Source organism: Sesamum indicum, linkage group LG6 (assembly GCF_000512975.1).
Source record: "Sesamum indicum cultivar Zhongzhi No. 13 linkage group LG6, S_indicum_v1.0, whole genome shotgun sequence".
In the NCBI taxonomy this organism is placed as follows: Eukaryota; Viridiplantae; Streptophyta; class Magnoliopsida; order Lamiales; family Pedaliaceae; genus Sesamum; species Sesamum indicum.
Genome location: NC_026150.1, coordinates 6,860,846 through 6,882,862, shown reverse-complemented (window position 1 = coordinate 6,882,862; position 22,017 = coordinate 6,860,846). Strand labels below are relative to the sequence as shown.

Below are 22,017 nucleotides of genomic sequence, written 5' to 3'. Positions count from 1 at the left end.
TCAACTAATAATAAAAAACTTTAAATATAAATCCTAATTCAAGATAAACTCAAAAAAAATAAAATAAATAAATGATTATATCATATTTTACTCAATACAGTATAGTAAATAATAGCAATTTTCTTTCTTTACTTATTTTTTTTGGCTAAAATAGTTAAATATTCTTAATTTAAATATTTTATTTTCCTAGTCAACATACATATATCTCTTAAAATGGTAGCTTGTTAGAAGGTGCTAGTACCAAACCCACAGCTTTACCCTACACTTTGCTGCAAGTTGCAACAAGAATTGAAAGAAGAAATACTCCCGGATTTTCACTTTCTTCTTCTGTTCTTGCAAATCAAATCTCTCCCACCAATCATCCATATCCCATAATTTCGCGCACCAACACGCTTCACTGTGTGTATGTAGTTCAAGCTCACCACCACCCTTCTCCGTTTTCCAATCCCATTCATGTCTTCCGCCTCTTTCACTAGTCTTCTTGCCTCCGACCACCACCCTACTTCCGCCGCCGCCGTCGTCAGCAAAGGTCTTGGTGATCGGATAGCGGAGAGGACGGGTTCTGGAGTTCCTAAGTTCAAGTCTCTTCCGCCGCCGTCGCTTCCCATATCGCCACCGCCCGCTGCCTTCTCTCCTTCTTCCTTCTTTGCTATCCCTCATGGGTTGAGCCCTGCCGAGCTTTTGGATTCTCCTGTTCTTCTGTCGGCTTCTAATGTAAGCCATACTTTGGAAAAAGACCCCAAGCTTCTATTTTCTTATTTCTGTTCTGTTCTGGATTATGATTTTTTTTTTCTTTGTTACGGCTTTTGAGGATGTTTTGACTGAATTTTTGCACGTTTTGGTGACTGTGTTCTTGGGTGTTTGGTTGTGCAGATTTTGCCCTCTCCAACTACAGGGACCTTTCCAATTCAGGGTTTCGATTGGAAGAGCAAGTCTGACAGGGCCCAGCAGCAGCAGGAAGTGGAAATCAAAAATCAACAGAAGGGCTTCTCGGATTTCTCTTTCCAAGCCCAAACAAAGCCTCTGACATCTTATGTATGTTTCTATCTCCATAGGTTCTTGATTCGTCCGTTTAATTAATACTCCAATTCTGTTTTTTTTATTTGCTTGAAATTTCCATTTTTGCTGGTGATAACTGTTAATATTGTTTAATTTTCCATTTTTGCTGGTGGTAACTGTTAAAATTGTTGAAAATCAGGGACAGCAGACATGGGGTTATCAAGAACCTGTTAATCAAGATGTTTCATCATCAGACAAACCCAACCAGGAATCGGAATTCAGTTCAACCCATGAGGTTTCTACATTCCAAACAAGCCATCGCAACAACAATACTGTCCGATCAGAATACGATCATTACAATCAGTCATCACAGACAATAAACGACAACAGAAGGTCCGATGATGGGTACAATTGGAGGAAATATGGGCAGAAACAGGTGAAGGGGAGTGAAAATCCACGAAGCTATTACAAATGCACGCACCCCAATTGTCCGACCAAGAAAAAGATCGAACGGTCGTTGGATGGACGGATCACTGAAATTGTTTACAAGGGTACTCACAACCATCCGAAGCCTCAGTCGGGCAGGAGATCATCGTCGTCCTCATCAACAGCATCGGCTTCTTCTATAGTAATTCAGACTTGCAGTACTCAGTCCAATGAAATCCCTGAGCAGTCCTATGGATTGAATGCTGCCGGAAAAGTGGACTCCTTTGTCTCTACACCAGAGAACTCTTCGATATCTATCGAAGATTTGGAGCAGAGTGCTCAGAAGAGCAAGTCGGGTGGAGATGAGTTCGATGAGGTTGAGCCTGATGCGAAGAGATGGTGAGTTGATTCAGTTATTAAGCTAATAAAATTGTTACATTTTTCTGTGTTTTTATGAGATGAAGCCTGATTCCATGTTATAGGTTGCAGCAATCTTTTTCTGGTCTATGATGTTTTTGTAACTTTATCACAAGGGCCACAGTGACGTAGTTAATGACTGGGTGTAAGAACTGCATGAATTATCTATCCTAGGAAGGAACTCAAGCAATTGTCAACGTTTAGGAGGAATTAATGTCTGAATCCTTGCATTTGATTTTTCTTTACTGTTTTTGCGTGCTCTTCTACTATGTTTAGGATCTGCAACACTGACTGATGCTTTGTTTCCAGGAAAGGTGAGAATGAGAGTGAAGGTATTTCGGCAATGGGGAATAGGACAGTGAGAGAGCCAAGAGTTGTAGTTCAAACTATGAGTGATATAGATATACTCGATGATGGATATAGATGGAGAAAATATGGTCAGAAAGTGGTCAAGGGAAATCCCAATCCCAGGTAAGAAACTCATATTTCTTGCAATGTTTTTCATTTGTATTCTGCTTCAGTACAATATGACCAACACATGTTTGTTCAGCTTAGGAAAGAGTATTACTAATAACGAGAGAAGTCTGATGTTGTGTGCATTTTTCTGGGATTGTAGGAGCTATTACAAGTGCACTAGTCAAGGGTGTCAAGTAAGGAAACACGTGGAACGAGCGGCCCACGACACGAGGGCCGTGATAACCACCTACGAGGGGAAGCACAACCACGATGTCCCTGCTGCTCGTGGCAGTGGCAACAGCAGTTCCCTTAGCAGAACCGTGCCGTATATTCCAAGCAACAATGCAACCATTGCTGCAGTTAGGCCTATAACGTTGCAGCATAACTTGGCTTATCCAATGCCAGTCCGCAGCAGTGCAAGGCCACCGACGGTTGAAGATGATGCACCGTATATGTCGGAGAGCCATAGACATTCAAGATTCGGAAACTCAATAACTTCTTGCGTCGACAATGCGTTGTTTTCAAGAGCTAAGGACGAGCCCGGAGACGACATGTTTCTCGAGTCTTTGCTCCGCTGAATTCACTTGTGAGTCTAAGATTTTTTATTTTAAATCGGTGTTGCATCTTGTATTACTTCACATATAAATGTTTGTACAAAATGTTTCCGATATGTATATGTGAAGTACAATACGAGATGCAATACCTGTTTAAAATAAAGGATTTTAGTGACAAGTGGAGCCTACTTATTGTAGAAAAATTCGTCAAGATATTAAGACAGGATATAGGATGGCGTATACAGTTCTTTCTTTGATTCCAAGATCATTCTTTGGCTTATGTTCGATGTGGGTTGTGGATAGAACTAGTTTTCTGAGGAGTTGTACTAGGTTTATGTCAATTTGTTTTATCATGTAATTTTAACAGGATTTGCTTTGTATAGACATAGTACAGAACTTCGTGGAATAATAAGTTGTTTCTGTTGTGGATTTCATCGAATTATCGGGTGGGGTCGCTGATAACTTATTCCAAGACGTGAAAAAAGAAATCTACCGGTGTTCTTTCGTGAACCTACTGTGCACATCCCCCATATATAAAAATACGGGAGAGACCTAATGATGACCAGCCTTAACAGGCGCTAGCAAATCCCAAGGTGCACGTGGTCGATTAGCTAAAGGTTATCAAAGGTCAGATCGCACGTTTTTGCATGCGGTTTCTACTAGTATATAAAAAATTATAACGTGAGATAAAAAAAAAAATAAAAAGACACAAAACATAATGAAGTGTTGAAAAACAAGGATGTGAGGAAAAAGAAATGTGGGATGAAGTAAAATTTTTTTTTTAATTGTGCGTTTCTTAAAAAGATGGAAGGTTGTAAGAAAAAATAAATATAGAGAATTTGAGATAGAAAAAATTAATTGTTATAGAGTTTATTAAAATTATGAAAGTTTGCGAGGCAAAAAATGTGGGAACATAAGAGGGAAAAATCGAGTATTGGGTTGAGAAGAAAAAAAATTATCATTGTAAAATAATTAAAAAATATTAAAATTACTACTATGAGCAATTATTTTTGAAAGAATAAAATGAACGAAAAAGTAAAATAGGCCAATAAAAAATTGGTACGATAATGAGTTTTCTTTTATAATAGCATAGACACATTAAATCGAAGGTTCAATCTCGTGCGGTTCTCGAAGAAAAAAAGGAGAAAATAGTGTTGAATGATGATAAAGTGTATATGTTCATGTGGAGTGCAAATTATAGGCACAAAATAGCATAAAAATCGAGAAATAATCAAGAAAATAAGTGAGAGTTTGAGAATGAAGAATGATGTTACCAATTGATTGCACAATGCCTTTATTTTTAGGTTTGTATAGATCAGGATACGGGGTTAATTGCTGAGTTCTGTACGGCGTTGGAAATCCCTTTGGATATCATCCAAAACAAACCATTTGTGGTTTTGGATAAATATTGACTGAGATATGTGAGTTGACTTGAACCCTGACATGTTTGCCTAAGAATCCGGGAGTTTGTTAGTTGTGGATTTTTCAGCTCATTTGTGACCGATTTACTTGGAACCACCTGGAGATATTTTAGGATGATGTGTAAAAATGTGTTAGCAAGTTCAGTAAAGTAGTAGGTAAGCTTGTGGGTTTTTCTTCCTTGCAAATGGGCTATATCCTCCCTGGTGGTGGGATATATCCTGTTTGCTGTTGGGCCCTTATCCATTGTGCTGATCTGCCAGCCAAGCTCTTAGTCGATTGGGCTAGTATACCTAGCTTGTGGGCTTAGCCCTGTAATTTTAGGGGGCGTCATCATTCCTCCCACTCTAGGAGCGCAGATCGCAGAGCTGGATTGCTAGAGTAGGTGACTATCCTGCAAAAAAAAAAAGAATTTTCCTACTGGTCAGTAGGACGAATCTTCTACCTTAAGGAACTAGAGCGAGCGGATCTAGGGGAATTATTTTTGATTGACTTGGATGCTTGAATTTTCTTCTATGCTTTGTTTTTCCTGCAAGTTAGTATAATATTGAGAAATACCAAGTTTATATGCTTGTAAGAACGTTCCCTGCAGGTGTTAGCATAAAGTAGGATAAGATTGGGAGGTTTCTCTGTCTCCTGCTAATATAAGTTACCCAAGTAGTAAAAGGGATGCTTTATAACACAAGTTCCAGCCAGAAAATTAGTTAAGTAGGTAAGATAATTCTTAACCTAAGTAGATAAACCTTTGCTACAACAAGCCTGTAGGTTTAGACAACCTGTTATAGCATAAGAAATATTGACCTACTTTGTCCAACCGATGCATGCGTACTTGTTCTAGCTGTTCCTATCATTAGCGAGGAAGAGATGATTTTGTTTGTAAGAGAGAATATATCTCATAGTAAATGAGCAAGGATAGAATCAAGTAGTAAGTTAGCTTAAACAAATATTATTAGCATTATGCTGGAATAGATGTGCCAATAGAAGACAGTTGGAAATTGAAGTGAGTGTGTTAGCTGGTATCTGCTTGTATGTTGTATATGCCAGTTGCTAATGGCTGAGCTGGATGCGTGCGCCAGCTAGTAGTGGCTGCACTGCATGCACTAACTAGTAGCAGTTTATGTAAGTGCTTGCACCAGCTAGGGGCTGCTTATCAAGAGGGTGCGCCAGCTGGAGGCGACTTATTCGGAGCGTGCGCCGGCTGGTGGCATCTTACGTAAGTGCATATACCAGCTTGGAACGACTTACGCAAAAGTATGAGCCAGTTGGTGGTTGCGACTTATTTGGAGCCAGTTAGGAGTTGAAAACTGAGCCTTTAAGTAACACAAGATGGGAAGCAAGAATTGCCTTTGTTCATGTAAGATAATGTTTTCATTACAAGGATAACAAATTGTAAATAAAGAGTAAGGATTTCGGGATTAAAACATCCTGAGGTTAAAAGCGTTCCATGGTGGACAAAACCTCCTAGAGATCCTCTGTGGTGCTCCTTGCTCCTGTAGGTCAGTAGCTGGAGCTTTCTTTCTTCTGCTTACATATTTTTGCTTTATCTGCATAGTGTTTCAAGTAGCCAGCTTGTTCAAATCTTTCTATCTCTTGTCTCAGCTAACGGAACCGATCATACTCCTTGTGATACTACAAATCGGGAGCTGGGGACCTTTCTCTGAGCATTTAAGCCATTGTAAGATAGGATGCTGATTAACGTCCATGAGTATTCTAGTTGGGCTAGTAATAAGCGGGGTATAGTGTTTATTCTTTGGATCAAAGGGATTGTTCCTTTTGGAGGAAAACAACTTATTCTCCCTCTGCCTATCATGACCGCTCTTTTTGACCAACCAGGCGTCCTCCAAGTTCATGTACTTTCAGGCTCGAGCCAGCACGTCTAGAAAGTCAGCAGCTGGTTTCTTAGCTAGAGATTCGAAAAGAGGGCCTCTACGAAGTCCTTGGGTAAATGACTAACCAACACCTCCTGGTGAGCTTCTGGGACCTCAAGGACGGCTATGTTGAAGCACTGAACGTAGGCCATTAGAGTCTCATGGTCTTCCTGCTTGACTCCAAAAAGGTTAATGGCTGATTTTATGTACTTCTTACTGCTAGCAAATTGGTGTTGAAAGAGGGAGCCAAATTCTGCAAAAGATCTATTTGATCTAGCAGGAAGCTGGTCGAGCCATTGTTGGGCAGAATTTGTTGGCGTAGTAAGAAAGCACGACACTTGATACCATTAGTATACCTGTGCAGCAAGGCTGCAATTTCGAACTTATGGATATGTTCAGCTGGATCAGTGGTACCATGATAAACAGGTAGGTGCGAAGGTGCTTGGAAGTGAGCATGGAGTTCTTCCGCCATGATGTGCTCACTGAAAAGAATGCCACACTCGGCAAGTATGGTCTCTTTTGTCACCTGCTGACGAAGTTCCACCATCTCCTTCTTCAGTGACTATCGGATACTAGGGGGCTGATGTCCAGCTACCTCCTTGGCCTGCAAAATCAGCAGGGGTGGATCGATTTTGCTAGAATCTAGCAGGAATCTGCTCGTCCATACCTTGACTTCCTGGTATTCCCCCTCTTTTCAACTGGGAAGAGAGTCCTGCTCCGCTAGCTTAGGAACTGCGGAGGGTCGAATTGATGGTCTCCATGATGAATTGACTTAACTGCTCACAGAAGAGCGGACTCGTAGCGATTGGTCCAGCTGGAGCATTGGCTTCTAAGTTGAGATCTGGAACAGGGGCATTAGTAGTTCCAAAGTGGGATTTGGAGGACAATAGGTTCAGTTGTACCAGGGAGGGAAAAGTTTCCCTCATAGGATCCATTATCACCTACATTATTGAAATTTGCAATTTCTCATGCCAAAGCTTAAGTGTTCCTACAAACAATATCAATGATGCGCCGAAATTTGGCCACGCCACAAGGTCGAAGGATCTTCAAGGAGAAATCCTAAAATAACTAGGGACTAACCTTGAAAAATAGAGGTTAGCACCCTGATGGTTAAGTCAGTAACGGATTAAAGAAGGAAATAGAAAGAAAAATTTGAATTAAAGTGAGACTAATGGTGTAGAGTATGTATATGTTCGTGTGGATTGTAAAATATAAGCTCAGATAACCTAAAAATTGAGAGAATTGAGAGAATAAGTGAGAGTTTGAGAGTAAAAAATGATGTTATCAAGTGACTGCACAAGACCTCTATTTATAGACTTGTACAAAGCAGGATATAGAGTTAATTGCTGAGTTTCGTATGGCGTTAGAAAGCCCTTTGAGTTCGCTATCATCTAGAACAAACTGTTGTGGTTTGGATGAATATTGACTGCGATACGTGAGCTAATTGAATACTGCCATATTTGCCTAAGAATCCGGGAGTTGGTTAGTTGTTGATTTTCCAACTTGTTTGTTATCGATTTACTTGGAACCACCTGGAGATACTCTAGGGTGATATGTACAAATGTGTTGGCAAACTACATGACATGTCCTCCAAGTTGTATGATAACCTGTCCGACTGAAATGAACTTATTTCTTGGGCCTGCTAGTTTAGTAAAGTAGCAGGTAAGCCTGTGGGTCTTTCTTCCCAATTGGTGGGCCCTTATCCGTTCTGCTGATGAGCCAATTGGGTTCTTCTAACTTGAAACTTGACCCAATAATTTTAAAAAGCATCATACACCATATTTAATAACCAAATATTATAAAACATTTACTTAGGTACAATAAACTAACACTCCTCAAGGAATTTATCTATAAGTTTACAAAATATAAAAATTATTTGAATAATAAAATTTAACCTAGAGACATATTGATCCGATTAACCCTCTAAATATATCCACGGTAAGCTTTTAATGCAAAAATATTAAATTATTTTGCCTAAAACCAACCATTATAATGCAAACAACTTTCCACGGTCTTAGTTTCTTATGGGTAAATTACATTTTGGTCGCGATATATCATTTGTATATGGTCTATATTATTTACGTCCCACAATTTTGATTTTAATATTTATAAACTTTTATAGATTGGGTCCAAAATTTGACGATCAGATCAGATTTATAAGAAATTATAAAAACTAGTGACGAAAATTATATATATATGGACCGAAAATGTAATTTATCCATTTTTTTTATAATAATAAAAGAAAAAAACTAATTTTTATTTGGTTCAATTAAAAACTATAGCAAGAATAGATTTAAAATAGTAATTTTATTTCAATTAATATTACTGACATAAGTACTTTTATTCATTTCCAAAGATATTTATTTGCATTAATCAGGATATTAAAATTTTATTGCAAAAATATAAATGTAGGTCCTTAAATATTATATTATAAATTTTTAAAAATTAAATTTACAATTGAATTTTTTTGAGGTCACAATATATTTTGTATTTTAGTTTTAATATTATTAATTACCAAATAATAATTTATCTTATAAATATTTATAAATAAAAATAGTGTGAATAACAAAATAAAATATTATTACAAGGGTAAGTTACATTTTTTGTCCCTATATAGTCAGTTATTCATTTTTGATCCCTAATGTTTAGGTTATATGATTTTAGTCTTAATGTTTACAAATATTTATAGATTTAGTCCCTAAATTGACGATAGGACTAAATTTGGTAAAGGTTTCTAAACATTAGTAACTAAAATTATGATACGTAAATATATATATATACAGGGACCAAAAATATAATTTACTGGACTATTATTTACTACCACCAACATGCATGCACTTTCCAATCTGTCTGCTCCTCCACCAATCCACCATTCTCTCGAACAAATGAGCCCTATTGTGTTGCATTTTTCTCTGAAATCTGAGACAACAGTGATAGCATTTGCCATCATCCTAGAACGATAGTGTTATGTATGTATATATATCAAACAGCACTTTGGGGATTTGTATATTCTTTTAATTTTTTTTTAAGATTTGTTGGGGCCATGGACGAGAGAGATCATGAGGGCTCCGGTCGCTCTTATGTCTGCTATTACCTTAACCAGATCAGCTCCAGAGGTTTACCGTTTGGAGACAATCCTTTGGGTTATTCGCTTCCTTCTTTTTTGTTACAATTTTCCCTTGTTTCTATGGTAACTCGCTTAGTTCAGTTGATTCTAAGGCCCATTGGACAGCCCTCGACTGTGGCTCAGATTCTTGTAAGAACCGTAGTATTTTCTCAATTCCATTGTATCTGAACTCTATGATGATTAAGTTTTATTGTGGAAAAAGCCCGTTTAGGTTCTGTTTAATTGCTTGTATTTTTGGTGCTTGTATTCTTATTTGGTACTTACTTTTATTGCCCAACGAATGCTGCTATAATTCCTTTTTCAATGTGTTTTTCAGTATGAAAATTTTGGTTTTGATTGCTGATTTTGGATAATTTGCATTGCTCAGGCTGGTGTTTTATTAGGGCCATCAGTTAAATGATGCCATAAGCCCTTTTTCAGTGTGTTGGAGTGTGAAAATTTTGGTTTTGATTGCTGATTTTGGATAATTTGCATTGCTCAGGGTGGTGTATTGTTAGGGCCATCAGTCTTGGGGCGGATGATGCCATTCTTTGCCAAAGCATTTCCAAGAAAGTCTAGACTAGTGCTAGATACAGTATCGGTTTTTGGTTTCATGCTCCTTGTTTTCCTAATTGGTGTGAAAACGGACCTATCCACGGTTGTGAAATCTGGTAGAAAGGCTTTGGTTGTGGGCATCTTAGGTTTTTTTGTACCGCTTGGACTTACCGGATTAGTTGCCTTTCTCCTAAATGAATTCTTGTCTTTGGATCATGATGTTGCAAGAGCACTTCCACATGTAGTATTTATTCTCTCAATGACAGCTTTTCCTGTTGTAACTTGCTTTCTTGATGAGCTCAAGATTCTCAATTCGGAGATTGGACGGTTAGCCTCTTCATCTTCAATTGTATGTGATGTCTGCCTCTGGTTTGTGACATGTATAGACTTTATGGCTGAACTAGCCAAGACAAATTCACTGAAAGTAATCATAGGGTCCTGTGTATCAGCTGGTTTATTTATCATCATTGTTGTATTGGTGATCCGTCCAGCAGCTCTATGGGTAAGTCATCATACACCAGAAACTAGACCTGTTAAGGAGACATATATCTTTCTAGCCCTTGTCACTGTGATGGCCTGTGGACTTGCTGGTGAAGTCATAGGCATTCATGCAACTACAGCATCCTTTGTTCTGGGATTGATTGTACCAGATGGCCCACCATTAGGTGCAGCATTAGTCGAGACACTTGATTGCTTCGTCTCCCTGATGCTTCTACCACTCTTTTTGGCTGTCTCTGGACTGAATGTCGACATTTTTCACATACAGAACTTAAAAAATGTCGGAGTTCTGCAATTGGTTGTTTTGGTAGCATTCATCGGGAAACTTATGGGGTCAATGTTACCTCTTATCGTCTGTAGGATGCCATTTCGAGATGCTCTTTCTCTAGGCCTGATCATGAATTCTAAAGGAATTGTCGAACTTGCCTTCTTGAACGAAATCAAGAACCACAATGTAAGTCTCCCCTCTACAACCTTCATATTTCAAAATCATTAAACAAGATTGTTGCTAATTCCGCTTAGTCTCAGCTGCATTAAGTCATGAACAAGGAGACCTTTCTTTGATTTCCTTTGCTTCACATGCATAAAAGTAATCTTTTCTTTATTGGATTGCAGATTGTGACTGAGGAAATCTATGCCATTATGATAGTTTCAGTGGTTGCTACAACAGGATTGATCTCACCAATAGTAAAGTTCCTTTATGATCCTTCGAAGAGGTTTGTTGCTTACAAGAGGAGGACACTTCTGCATAGCAGAAGCAACGATGAACTTCGCATACTTGCATGCATACATCAACAAGAAGATGTTCACTCTATTATCAGCCTCCTTCAAGTATCTAATACCACAAGAGATTCGCCTATAAATTTGGTAGTTCTCCATCTTGTCAAGCTGACAGCCCGTGCCTCTTCTCTACTTATTGCCCACAGACAACGGGACAAGCCTCCTCGTAATCCTACTGAATCCGAACGGATTTTTAATGCTTTCAAAACATTTGAACAGCATTATCCTGGATTTTTTCGGGTACACTGCTACAAGGGTATCTCCCCTTTCATGACAATGCATAACGATGTATGCACTCTAGCTCAAGAAAAGAGAACGACTCTCATTATTCTTCCATTTCGCAAGCAATGGACCAGTGGGGACACGATGCAATCATCGCGTGCATACAGGCATCTCAACAAATGCGTATTCGACCAGGCTCCTTGTTCTGTTGGGATTCTGATTGATCATCGAATCGTGAAATCCCCATATGTGATAACCGAACATTCAGCATTTCGTGTTGTATTGCTCTTCTTTGGAGGGGTAGATGATCGAGAAGCATTAGCATATGCGCAACGGATGTCAGATCATACTTGTGTTAGGCTAACTGTCCTACGGTTTACAACTCCAAGCCCGATTGAAATTGTTGGAGGTACAGAACGGAGCAAAATCCTTGACGCTGATATTTTGACTGACTTCAAGCTCAGAACGCAACACACTGAGGACATAACATACAGAGAAAAGACGGTGACCAGTGGAATGGATGTAATTATGGTGGCCAGATCAGTAGTAAATGCGTATAATCTTGTTATGGTTGGCAGACGACACGGGGACTCACCAATTATGCTTCAGCTTGCAAAGTGGAACGAGCGTGGGGAGTTGGGAGCAATCGGTGAATTACTAGCTGCCTCAGAATTGAAAGGCGAGGCTTCAATTTTAGTGGTACAACAGCAGACTAGAGTATGGGGACTCAGAGACCCCGAGGAATCTACACATTTAGAAGAATTAAGTTATAGGTTGTATTGCTACTTGTATTAGATAGAATAGTCTTAGATAAATCCATGTCAACACAAGTTTGTGCATAACCTATTTATTCCCTTTTACGTTGACATTCAAAAATTACTACAAAGCTAAGCAAACTCTTGTCTAATTAAGTTTATTCCGTACTCAGCTCCTGATTGTGTTGCTACATATATCAAGAAAACTACCACTGCCTTTTGCAGGAAAATTCTGAACTGTGGTTCCGAAGGGTAAAGGATAAATGACTACAGATTCTATCAATTTTTCAAAACAAAAGACATTGACCCTCATTTGCGGCAGAATTTAGAAGGCCAGGATATAAAGGGCAAAGAAGAAGATCCAACACTTAGGTTTCATTTGGTTGCATAAGTGGAAATGAGAAGTGAAAAGAGAATGGGAGTGAAAAGGCCAGGGGAAGGTAAAGAATGATAGTTTTTTTTAAGTTGTTTGGTAGGATTGGAAGGAAAATAAATATCAAATACTGGCTTATTTGTTTAAACATTGTTAAAAAAAATATAACAAAAATATTTTTTTTTTAAAAAAGTATAACACTTATATTACAAGTTGTGGACAGAAGATTGTTTTTTTTGTTTTTTTAAAAAGATGGCCGAGTCGTGGACCGGGTCTGTGACTCCAAGTATTGGACCTAATCCACCACTCAATTTTTTCTTATTTTTTTAAAAAATATTATATATATATTATAATTATTCAATTATAAATTTAATTTTTTTTCTAATTATAGTCAACATTAAAAGTTTATCAATAAAAAAAATTACAATCAATTGTTACAAATATTATTTATGGTCTGCGACCCTGTACTGACATATTTGAGGGATCTTGGCGTTGTTGGTACTCTTGCCTTTGATGCGTTTGTGGCCAGTCTATCTCATTATGAATACGTGATGTTTGATTTCGACCAGAGCATGTAGAAGCATTAAAAGTAGTGTCATGGACCAACGTAAAGTATGGAACATCCCAACAATTTTCCACCATCAAAGGTTGGAAGGACTTAGAATATGTCCTTCTATAAGCTGTCAAATTATAATAATCCTTAACCATTGATGACGTGCTAATCATATATACAACACATTCCTTTTGAGCATGAGAACAAGGAATCTCAAATTGACTCTATTTGCCGTATGAAGATTCTCTGGTGGCAATTTCGATAATCTGAGTATATAATTCATGTCCATGGTGGTGCTTTATAAAATAGAGGCAAATTATTCAAATTGATGGTATCTCGTGACCGCATGCTCAATACTTTTTTCAGACCAATGTTTGAACAACTTGTAGGCATAGCCTGTCCAGAGTTGATTGTTGTTTAATACTACACCTACTCCGAGCAATCCTCTTACCAAAATAATGGATGGAGCGGGCAAATATTATTTCCATTATTGAATTCACAGACAGGCGACGAGCCCCTTTAAAAACTCCATTGATGTATTATAATATGTTGGTTGTCAAAATACTGCACCGACATCCACCGTCATGAGAAGCTGTAGAATTTTCCTTTTTGATCTAGTCTAGGTATGCAAGCGCTTTTAACTTGTGGCTCTAAATCTCCTCCATAGTTCGATTGAACTTTCTTATTTGGTATTCAGAGCAAGCTCTCCAATTATTTCCCACATAGCACATGTCAAAATTACTCCTGACACATCGTTCAAATTGTATTACAATATACTCATGCAGTTGCGTTGCTCCTGCTGGGTGGGGTGATGTGTCCTAATTCATCTTAAAACCTGGTCCCATTTCTATATCTTACAAAACTATAGGATGTAGTAGAAACCAGAACTACAATTGAGGTAGTATTGTCCTTGCATTCTTATATTGTGGATCATTCAATACCAGTAACAAAGACAAAGCTGCAATTGTTACATGTAATATTAAATTATTATATACGTCGGCTGATATTTTTTTAAAAAAAATATTAAAGTAATAGCACAAGTTTATGTCATTATTGCAGATTTGGGTTTGGTCACGTATAATTCCATTTTGCCCAATCTTGGTATGGAACGTCTATGTATAGGCCAAGAGATATACTAGATGAGATGCAGATTGATTAGGTATTTGATATTTAAAACATTACGTATATCTATACAAATATTAATGCACATCAATTTGCATATTTTTATTTATTATAGTTTATCTCGCAACCATATGATATAAACTCAAACTGCATTATGGCATATGCAGCTGATTTTAACCCCCACCTGTGGGCATTAACACGTGTTTTGATATTTTATGCAACAATGGAAATGCATAATTCCGAATGGGTCATTCGCCAATATTCCAAAATTGTAAAATACTCGGGACATGAGCCTGTATCAGATCTCCCATAAATCATATAAGAACATATTGGAACCTACAACACATACAGTAGTCACTAGATGACACAGACTATATGATATGATTGTGCAAAAATCTTCTATTTCAAATAGAAGATATACAAAACATGGATATTGGGTTCGTGCAATAACATAACACTTCATTTCATATCGTCATCTCATGATAGGCGTGTGGTAGCGAGTATCAACCTGGAGATGCACCCACGTTACATATTACGGTATGTTATAATGCATAGCAATTTTACAACGGAATTTCATTGCAATGGAATAAGATATTGCAACAAAATTGCTGTAAATTTTGCAAGGAAATATTATCACAAAGTCGTTGCAAAAATGTAGTAAATTTTGTTGCAAAATCCATTGCAAGATTCGTTAAAAGTCAAAAGTTTAAGCAACGTAATTTGCAACTGGCGATTATTCGTGGCAAAATTTGCAACAAATGGAGAAAACTGCTGCAACTATAGCATTAGTACCTATAGCAACAGAAAATTTTTCATTGTAAATTTTCGTGGCAACACTATTTTGCAATTGATTTTAGGCAAATTCTGTGGCAAAAAATCGTTCCTATAGCACTGTTTTTTTTGTAGTGCCTCAAATGTAGTTTTATTTTTTCCCAATAATGGTCCTAAGCTGGAAAGTAAACCAATTTTCTTTTAAGTCAAAAATACTTAACGATCACATATTAGGCACGTACACTACATTGTTAAGTTGTAAACAAAAAAGTGGGATGAGGACCAAGTGTGCTAATTTTTGTAAGTTTCGAGACTAAAAGTGTTAATCTCATATGGGACCAAAAGTATTATTTCCCATTAAAAAATTATTTTCCAACCAAAAGAAAAAAAAAAAACCCCATTTGACATATTTACAAATTTTGGGGGACTGAAATGAAGAAGAAAATGTGAAATAGACCATTTTACCTTTCAAAAGTTCAAAATCCGACCATATTTTCATCGCACATTAGTCAGAGTGACTAAACTAAGATAAAAACTACCGTATAAGAATACTAAAATTAAAAAATAAACTTAAGCAATTAAAATGATTGTTTTAATTCAAAGTAAGATAAAAACCAAAAATGCATTTATCCCTTAAAATGATTATTTTAAATTCAAACTTATGGGACAAATCGTACTATTTACTCTATATATTTGATATGTATATTAAATTACATATGGTATAATATGATTCAGTAATAAAAGATATATAGCAGTAGAAGATGGAAGAGCTAACAAACACACACTACAAAAAAGTAGCTGTGGAAAATGTGGTTTTGCCGTTTTTTGCTCTTCTCCGTTCCTTCCATGCATCTCCCATTCATGCAGATGCAGTGCAAGCTCTTAACCTTCTTCACTTCTCCTTCTGACGATTTTCTTTCTCCTAATCTTCCATCCATTTCATGTATTCTGCGTAAGCTTTAGATTGCCTTAATGCGAGGATGAATGCATCTTCTTCACCCCCACGGGATTCCTTCTGCTTTATAGCCCAAAGCCGTTGGTCCAGAGGAATTTTTTTCGGCGACAACCCTTTCTCCTCAAACACTTCGGTTCTCCTCGCGCAGCTTACGCTTTGTGCTCTCACCACCGCGGTCTTGAACCGTGGCCTTGCATATCTTGGCCAGAGTCTTTTCGTTTCTCAAATACTCGTAAGTAGTGTATGTTATACGTTTGATTCTTTTTATTGGTTTTTCATTTGGTGGGAAATTCTTGTAGGTCATGTAAAGTTCTTTATTTGTTGTATTGGGATGCGAAATCAAAGATATTCAGGTGATGGGTCCTTGATATTTTAGTTATGCCATTTTACATAGAGGTGTTTGTGAAAGTTCCTCAATGAGTAAAAGAATTCAGTGAGGGAAGCAACATCAACTCTGAGGAACGGTTCTCTTTACGTTCTCTAGTTAGACATGCATAGATGGTTCTGATGTATGATGAATCAGGTTAGATGTCGGGGACTTGATGGAAAGTTCACTCTAAACTTGCTCTGGTCAGCACCTAATCAATCACGCACTCGTTGTATGTATAACTTTGCTTGTGCTTTGTCACTCTTATCTGATGCAAGTTGAAGATAACATGTCAAATGAAGATGACTAAGCTTGTATATAGGTTGCTTGTAGTTGAACTATTAACTAAATATCTTCGATCATGATATAGTAGCTTGTGTATCCTTTTACCAAGTAGAACAAAGAAGCTCTATTTGAGACCCAATCCATAAATAATTAGTTGTATGGCAAATCTAATTGCACTTTTCTTGGGCTTGCTAACATGGTTTGTGTAAACCTACTTGTCCTATAAATGACTTTTTTATGGTGAAATTGGATATGGAGATTATGACTTTTAGATAGTAATAATGTACGACAACAGAATCATGACCTACTTATCTACATTTTTAGTTAGAAGGAGAAACAATTCAAGTTTGGATCCTGTGCCTATCATGTTTAAGTTTTATGTGAGTCTAACTGTTTCTTGGGTTAGAATTTTAGTCATAGACTTTGCAAGCTCAGGTTTCTAGATAACTGTGAGCTTTGGAGTGAATGAGTCCCTTAAGAAGGGTGGGGAAGGAAAATGAAAGACTTGAGCATAACCGGTGATGTGGGATGGTTAACTCTATTATTCTTTGCTACTTGTATTTTAAAATTTTTGTTTTCCACCCATTTTATCATGCTCCTAGATCCGCTTTTCATTAAAGTTAGTTTTACAAAGACGTGTAGAGCACTAGAAACTTATTCATAACCAGCTATTGTTCTCTCATTTTAAAAACAACAAAGAATAACTATATTGAACAACTAATTGTGACTGTGAAAATTAGGCAAGCTACAGTACTCCAATCTATTTAATCAAGTGAGATTGTCTTAATATACCTATTTCTACTAAACATAAAATCATGGAGAAGGAAGCTAAATCAAATAAACCATCTATCGTAATTTCCCCTCAAGGTAGTATAGTACTTCGCCATCTCTTTCCTTCGAGTAATTAGTGACTGATATATGTTTTTGTACATTTTAATGTTACCTGTGAGAAGGAAGTATGTCATATCTAAATGTGTTGCTTTGGGTGATAACCAGGCAGGGTTAATATTGGGACCATCAGTCCTCGGGAGCAATGCAGTTATCAGAGAATTGCTTTTTCCAGTGTCAAGCTTTTATACAGTTGATACATTCAGGTTCTTTGGTGTAATGTTCTATTTATTCATCGTTGGTGTCAAAATGGATTTGAGTCTCATACAAAAATCAGGAAAGAAAGCAGTGGTAATAGGCATCTGTACCTTCTCAATACCTCTATTACTCAACTTGATGATTAGCAGACTAATAACAATGTATGTGGCCATGCAACCAAGTCTTTACAGCTCAATGATATGGATTGTATCGTTTCAAGCCTTAAGTTCATTCCATGTCATTGTTTGCCTATTAGCTGATCTAAGGCTCATGAATTCAGAGCTGGGAAAGCTAGCCACATCTTCATCCATGATTAGTGGCAGTTGTAGTTTTATTTGGGCACTCATTGTCTTTGCGGGGGAGCATGGTCTACATGTAGAGCAAGAAACATTTATAATAATGCTTTTATGGTCAGGCATGATGGTGATGTTCGCCATATGTATTTTCCGACCTATGATTCAATGGATGATTAACCATACAACCGATGTAGATTCAGTAAAAGAGAGCTATATATGTGTCATCTTAATCCTAGTACTGGGATCTGCATTGTACGGCGAGTACTTAGGCCAGCATTTTACATTTGGGCCAATAGTTTTAGGAATGGTAATACCTGATGGACCTCCTTTAGGCTCAGCATTAGTCAATAAGCTTGAGTGTTTTGTCTCTTCTATTTTCTTGCCAATTTTTTTTGTTGTTAGTGCTGCGAGGATTGATTTCTCAATGATATCACTAAGGAGCTTTGCCATAATTGAAGGCCTCGCAGTTTGTGCATTCTTCTGGAAAGTAGTTGGTGTGATGTTGCCTTCACTAAGTTGGAAAATGACAGCGATCGATGGACTCCACCTAGCCCTAGTGTTGAGCAACCAAGGCATGGTGGAAGTTCTAATCCTGGAACAAGCAAAATCATTACGGGTAAGTACATTCAAATTGTCATTGATGAGCTTCATTCTAAAGGCTTCTTTTTCTGTTCATGTTGCCGTATGTGTGGAAAAGAAGCATTAGATCACAATAGACACACATCAAAATGCCAATAATTGGTTTCATAAATTACCACATTGATTTACAATATAGTATATCTCAATCTAAATGTGTTGACATTTTCTTGTTTTTCTAATATATCTATGCTATCCGTGCTGCAGCTAATTGATGAAGAATCATACAGTATTATGGTCCTATCAATTTTTGGTTTAACTGGAATACTTTGTCCAATAGTGAAATTTTCTTACAAGCCATCCAAGAGATATATGATGGGTGAGCGAATGACCATCAAGTACACCAATCCTAATGCAGAGATCCGAATGCTTGCTTGCGTACACTATCAGGAGCATACTCCTTCCATAATAAACCTTTTCGAAGCCTCCTACCCACATCCCGAAGCACCAATTAGCTTCATTGTTGTCCACCTCATTGAATTAGCTGGTAGAAGTGCACCAGTTCTTATGCCTCATCACCCTGGGATGAGGAATCCATCCCCCTCAAACGAGTCAAATCCCATAATTAATGCTCTTAGATATTTCGAGCATGAAAATGAAGGTTATGTGGCTGTGTATCCTTACACATCCATATCACCTTATAATTCGATCCACAATGACATATGCTTATTAGCCATAGAGAAGAGGGTTTCTTTAGTTATTGTGCTATTCCATAAACATCCACTAATCCATGTATCTGAAGATGAGACGAAGGCCATAAGGAATGTGAACAATAACATTATCAGGGAATCACCTAGCTCAGTTGGGATCTTAGTCGACCGTGGTACTATGACCCACACTTCGACCTTGTTACGGACAAGCGTGTACCGCATTGGAATGATCTTTCTAGGTGGTCCTGATGATCGAGAAGCACTGGCCTATGCATGTCGCATGGGTAAACATCCCAATATACGGATCACTCTCATTCGATTTTTGGATGGTTCTGTGGTGACTGCCGTTTCTCGTCAAATGGTAATAGACTTGAACACCATAAATGCTTACAGAGATGCTCAAATGACGAACAAACAATGGTTCTATCAAGAGGAGCTGATCAAGGATAGCTTGGGACTTATAACTGTTATTAGAAGCATGGAGAGCTGTTTCGACCTAATAATAGTCGGAAGACAACACAGAGATCACTCTCCATTGTTGGCTGGGCTTCATGATTGGAATGAGTTTCCAGAACTAGGGTGTGTGGGTGACATGCTTGTGTCATTGGATTCAAATTGCAAGGCATCTGTGTTAGTGGTGCAACAACCATCAACACTCAGATGATCTCTAACCCTCATCAAGACATTTCAGTTGCAGTACTGGAAAGGTCTTTTGTTCATACTAGCTATTAGTGTTGATTAGTGTAGCTTCTGCCAGATTACAACTAGTTACAGTGTCTGTGTCTGGATAGTTGCTTGGTTTACAAGTTGAACATAAAGATATCTTCTGTTACACTGCTCAGTTACACAACTAATGCTTCCATAATTCCTCCCTTTGTCAAATCGGATATGTAATTATTGGAATAAGAGTAGTAATTTTGAATTACATCAAATACTACATGTATATATATATTAGTTGAAGTAAAAGGTTTTAGCTTACTAGCAAGACTGTGAGGTCTTCAGACCTTGCAATTATAAGGTCTTCATTTTGAATCCAATCAAAAAGATGTTTCTCTTGTAATTAAATTTGTTATCTCATTGCTGATTCAATTGCTGGATTTTGTAAGATTAACCATTAATCCATGTGCTCAACTTTTTAATATAATATTCTTATCTATGGTAGCTAAGCATAGTGATATAATAATTAATTAATTTTCACAAAATGCATTTTTATTTAGATCTATGAATTCTTTAAAATTCTTAGGACTAATTAAATATTGATGATATTGAGCATATTAATTTTTTTTGTTAACTAGACATCTCTTACATCTTGCACATCAGTCCATATATACAGTAGGTAAAATATTGTATTATGTGTTTATGATCAGGAAAATTGCATTTTTTATCAATTTATATTTAGATTTAGTATATTTTAGACTTATTATTTGCGGGATTTTCGAAAACTGCTTTGTAACTTGCAAAAAGTCTAATTTTCAGTCTTGTCAACATTCATTCTTTCAGGAATTTGAAAGAAATAACATACGTAAGTCGTGTGTATTATCTTTTTAGAATGAAGAGAACGGTCACGTGATTGGCGTATAATTATTTTATTTTCTAAAAATTGTTAAAAGGAGAATTTAAAGTGAATTTTTTTTTTAAAGTTCTGAGATTATTTTCAAGAATTTTATAAGTAATGAGTATAAAATTAGAGTAAATTATAATATTTCATTCGAACTATTCCTGTTTTCATACTTTATCATTGGAATATTTTTTATTTTTATTAATTTACCATCACAATTTTGCGAAATTTGCACATTTCATGTATAACCCCTTTTTTCGTTAATTTTTCTCCTGTGAAAATGTCATATGCTGTGCATATATGAGAAATATTATATCATATAATCCTTCAATATCACATATGCACTGTATGTGATATTTTTTCAACAAAAAACTTGGTTGAAAAACAGTTATAATGGCAAATGCAAAATTTCGTAAAATTGAGATGATAAGTTGATACTACATAAAATAAGATGCCAAAATTTTAAAATGATCATAGTTCAAATGACAAAAATATAATTAATACCTAAAATATATAAAAGCTAAGTTATGAAACAAAAAATATATTTTATCTGTTGTACATCGTATCCACCTATTTGTCAATGTCATCTATATTCACATTTAGTACTTGTAAAAGCTCATATAGTTAAGAATATTTAAAGGAAGTTCATCCTGTGCATCTCAAATTCATCTCATCGTCAGGAATGGGACCATTGAAGTTTGTTCTTCCAAATATTGCACACAAGGCATCCCACCCCAGGTCCCGAGTATACACATAAAATATGGCATACATGCCTTGTTTACACTAGGCAAAGAGACCATAACAAGGTTTTGATTGTGTGTCTAATCGTAGCTATTGCTCAACACCATCGAAAACTGCATTAGCTAGTTCAAAGTTGTTGTTTCCGAAGATCCACAAGTACAACCTTAAATTGGCATCAGAGCTGCTAATTCACCCCACAACATTTTCAATTTTGTGAAAAAAAAAACGACAATATTTCATTTCTCTCTGCAGTTGGTATAGTGACGGTTCATTATAGTCACCAAACCTCTCTTCAAGCTCTATCCACAATCGCCTAGAGATTTCTAAGTGTATCTGAATGCATCTACAATATTTTTGGAAATGGAATTCAGGATCCAAGATTGCAACATATAGTCCACCCTAATCGAGTGATAATATTTTTCGCCACTCTTATTAGGTTTTTCAAATCTCCCATCGATAAAACCTAGCTTCATTTTTTTTGTACAAAGTGATATTTTACCACCCCAGTTCTCATAATAAGAAGGGTTTGATCCTTAAGTTACAATCAATCTGTTTCATATGCCATTCTA

The 22,017-nt window shown here is 36.8% G+C and overlaps 3 protein-coding genes across 3 annotated transcripts; all 3 read left to right on the top strand.

The window, feature by feature from the left end:
• Positions 226-3,291, top strand: LOC105163923 (probable WRKY transcription factor 25). The gene is made up of 5 exons (XM_011082455.2): positions 226-714; positions 874-1,035; positions 1,199-1,824; positions 2,152-2,313; positions 2,459-3,291. The coding sequence occupies exons 1-5, from the start codon at positions 454-456 to the stop codon at positions 2,874-2,876; spliced, it is 1,629 nt and encodes a 542-aa protein (XP_011080757.1). The 5' UTR covers positions 226-453; the 3' UTR covers positions 2,877-3,291.
• LOC105163995 (cation/H(+) antiporter 15-like) lies at positions 9,165-12,095 on the top strand. The gene is made up of 3 exons (XM_011082533.2): positions 9,165-9,395; positions 9,748-10,752; positions 10,914-12,095. The coding sequence occupies exons 1-3, from the start codon at positions 9,183-9,185 to the stop codon at positions 12,093-12,095; spliced, it is 2,400 nt and encodes a 799-aa protein (XP_011080835.1). The 5' UTR covers positions 9,165-9,182.
• On the top strand, positions 15,652-20,147 carry LOC105163922 (cation/H(+) antiporter 15). The gene is made up of 3 exons (XM_011082454.2): positions 15,652-16,061; positions 17,478-18,479; positions 18,707-20,147. Exons 1-3 carry the CDS (start codon positions 15,855-15,857, stop codon positions 19,811-19,813), a joined length of 2,316 nt encoding a protein of 771 aa, XP_011080756.1. The 5' UTR covers positions 15,652-15,854; the 3' UTR covers positions 19,814-20,147.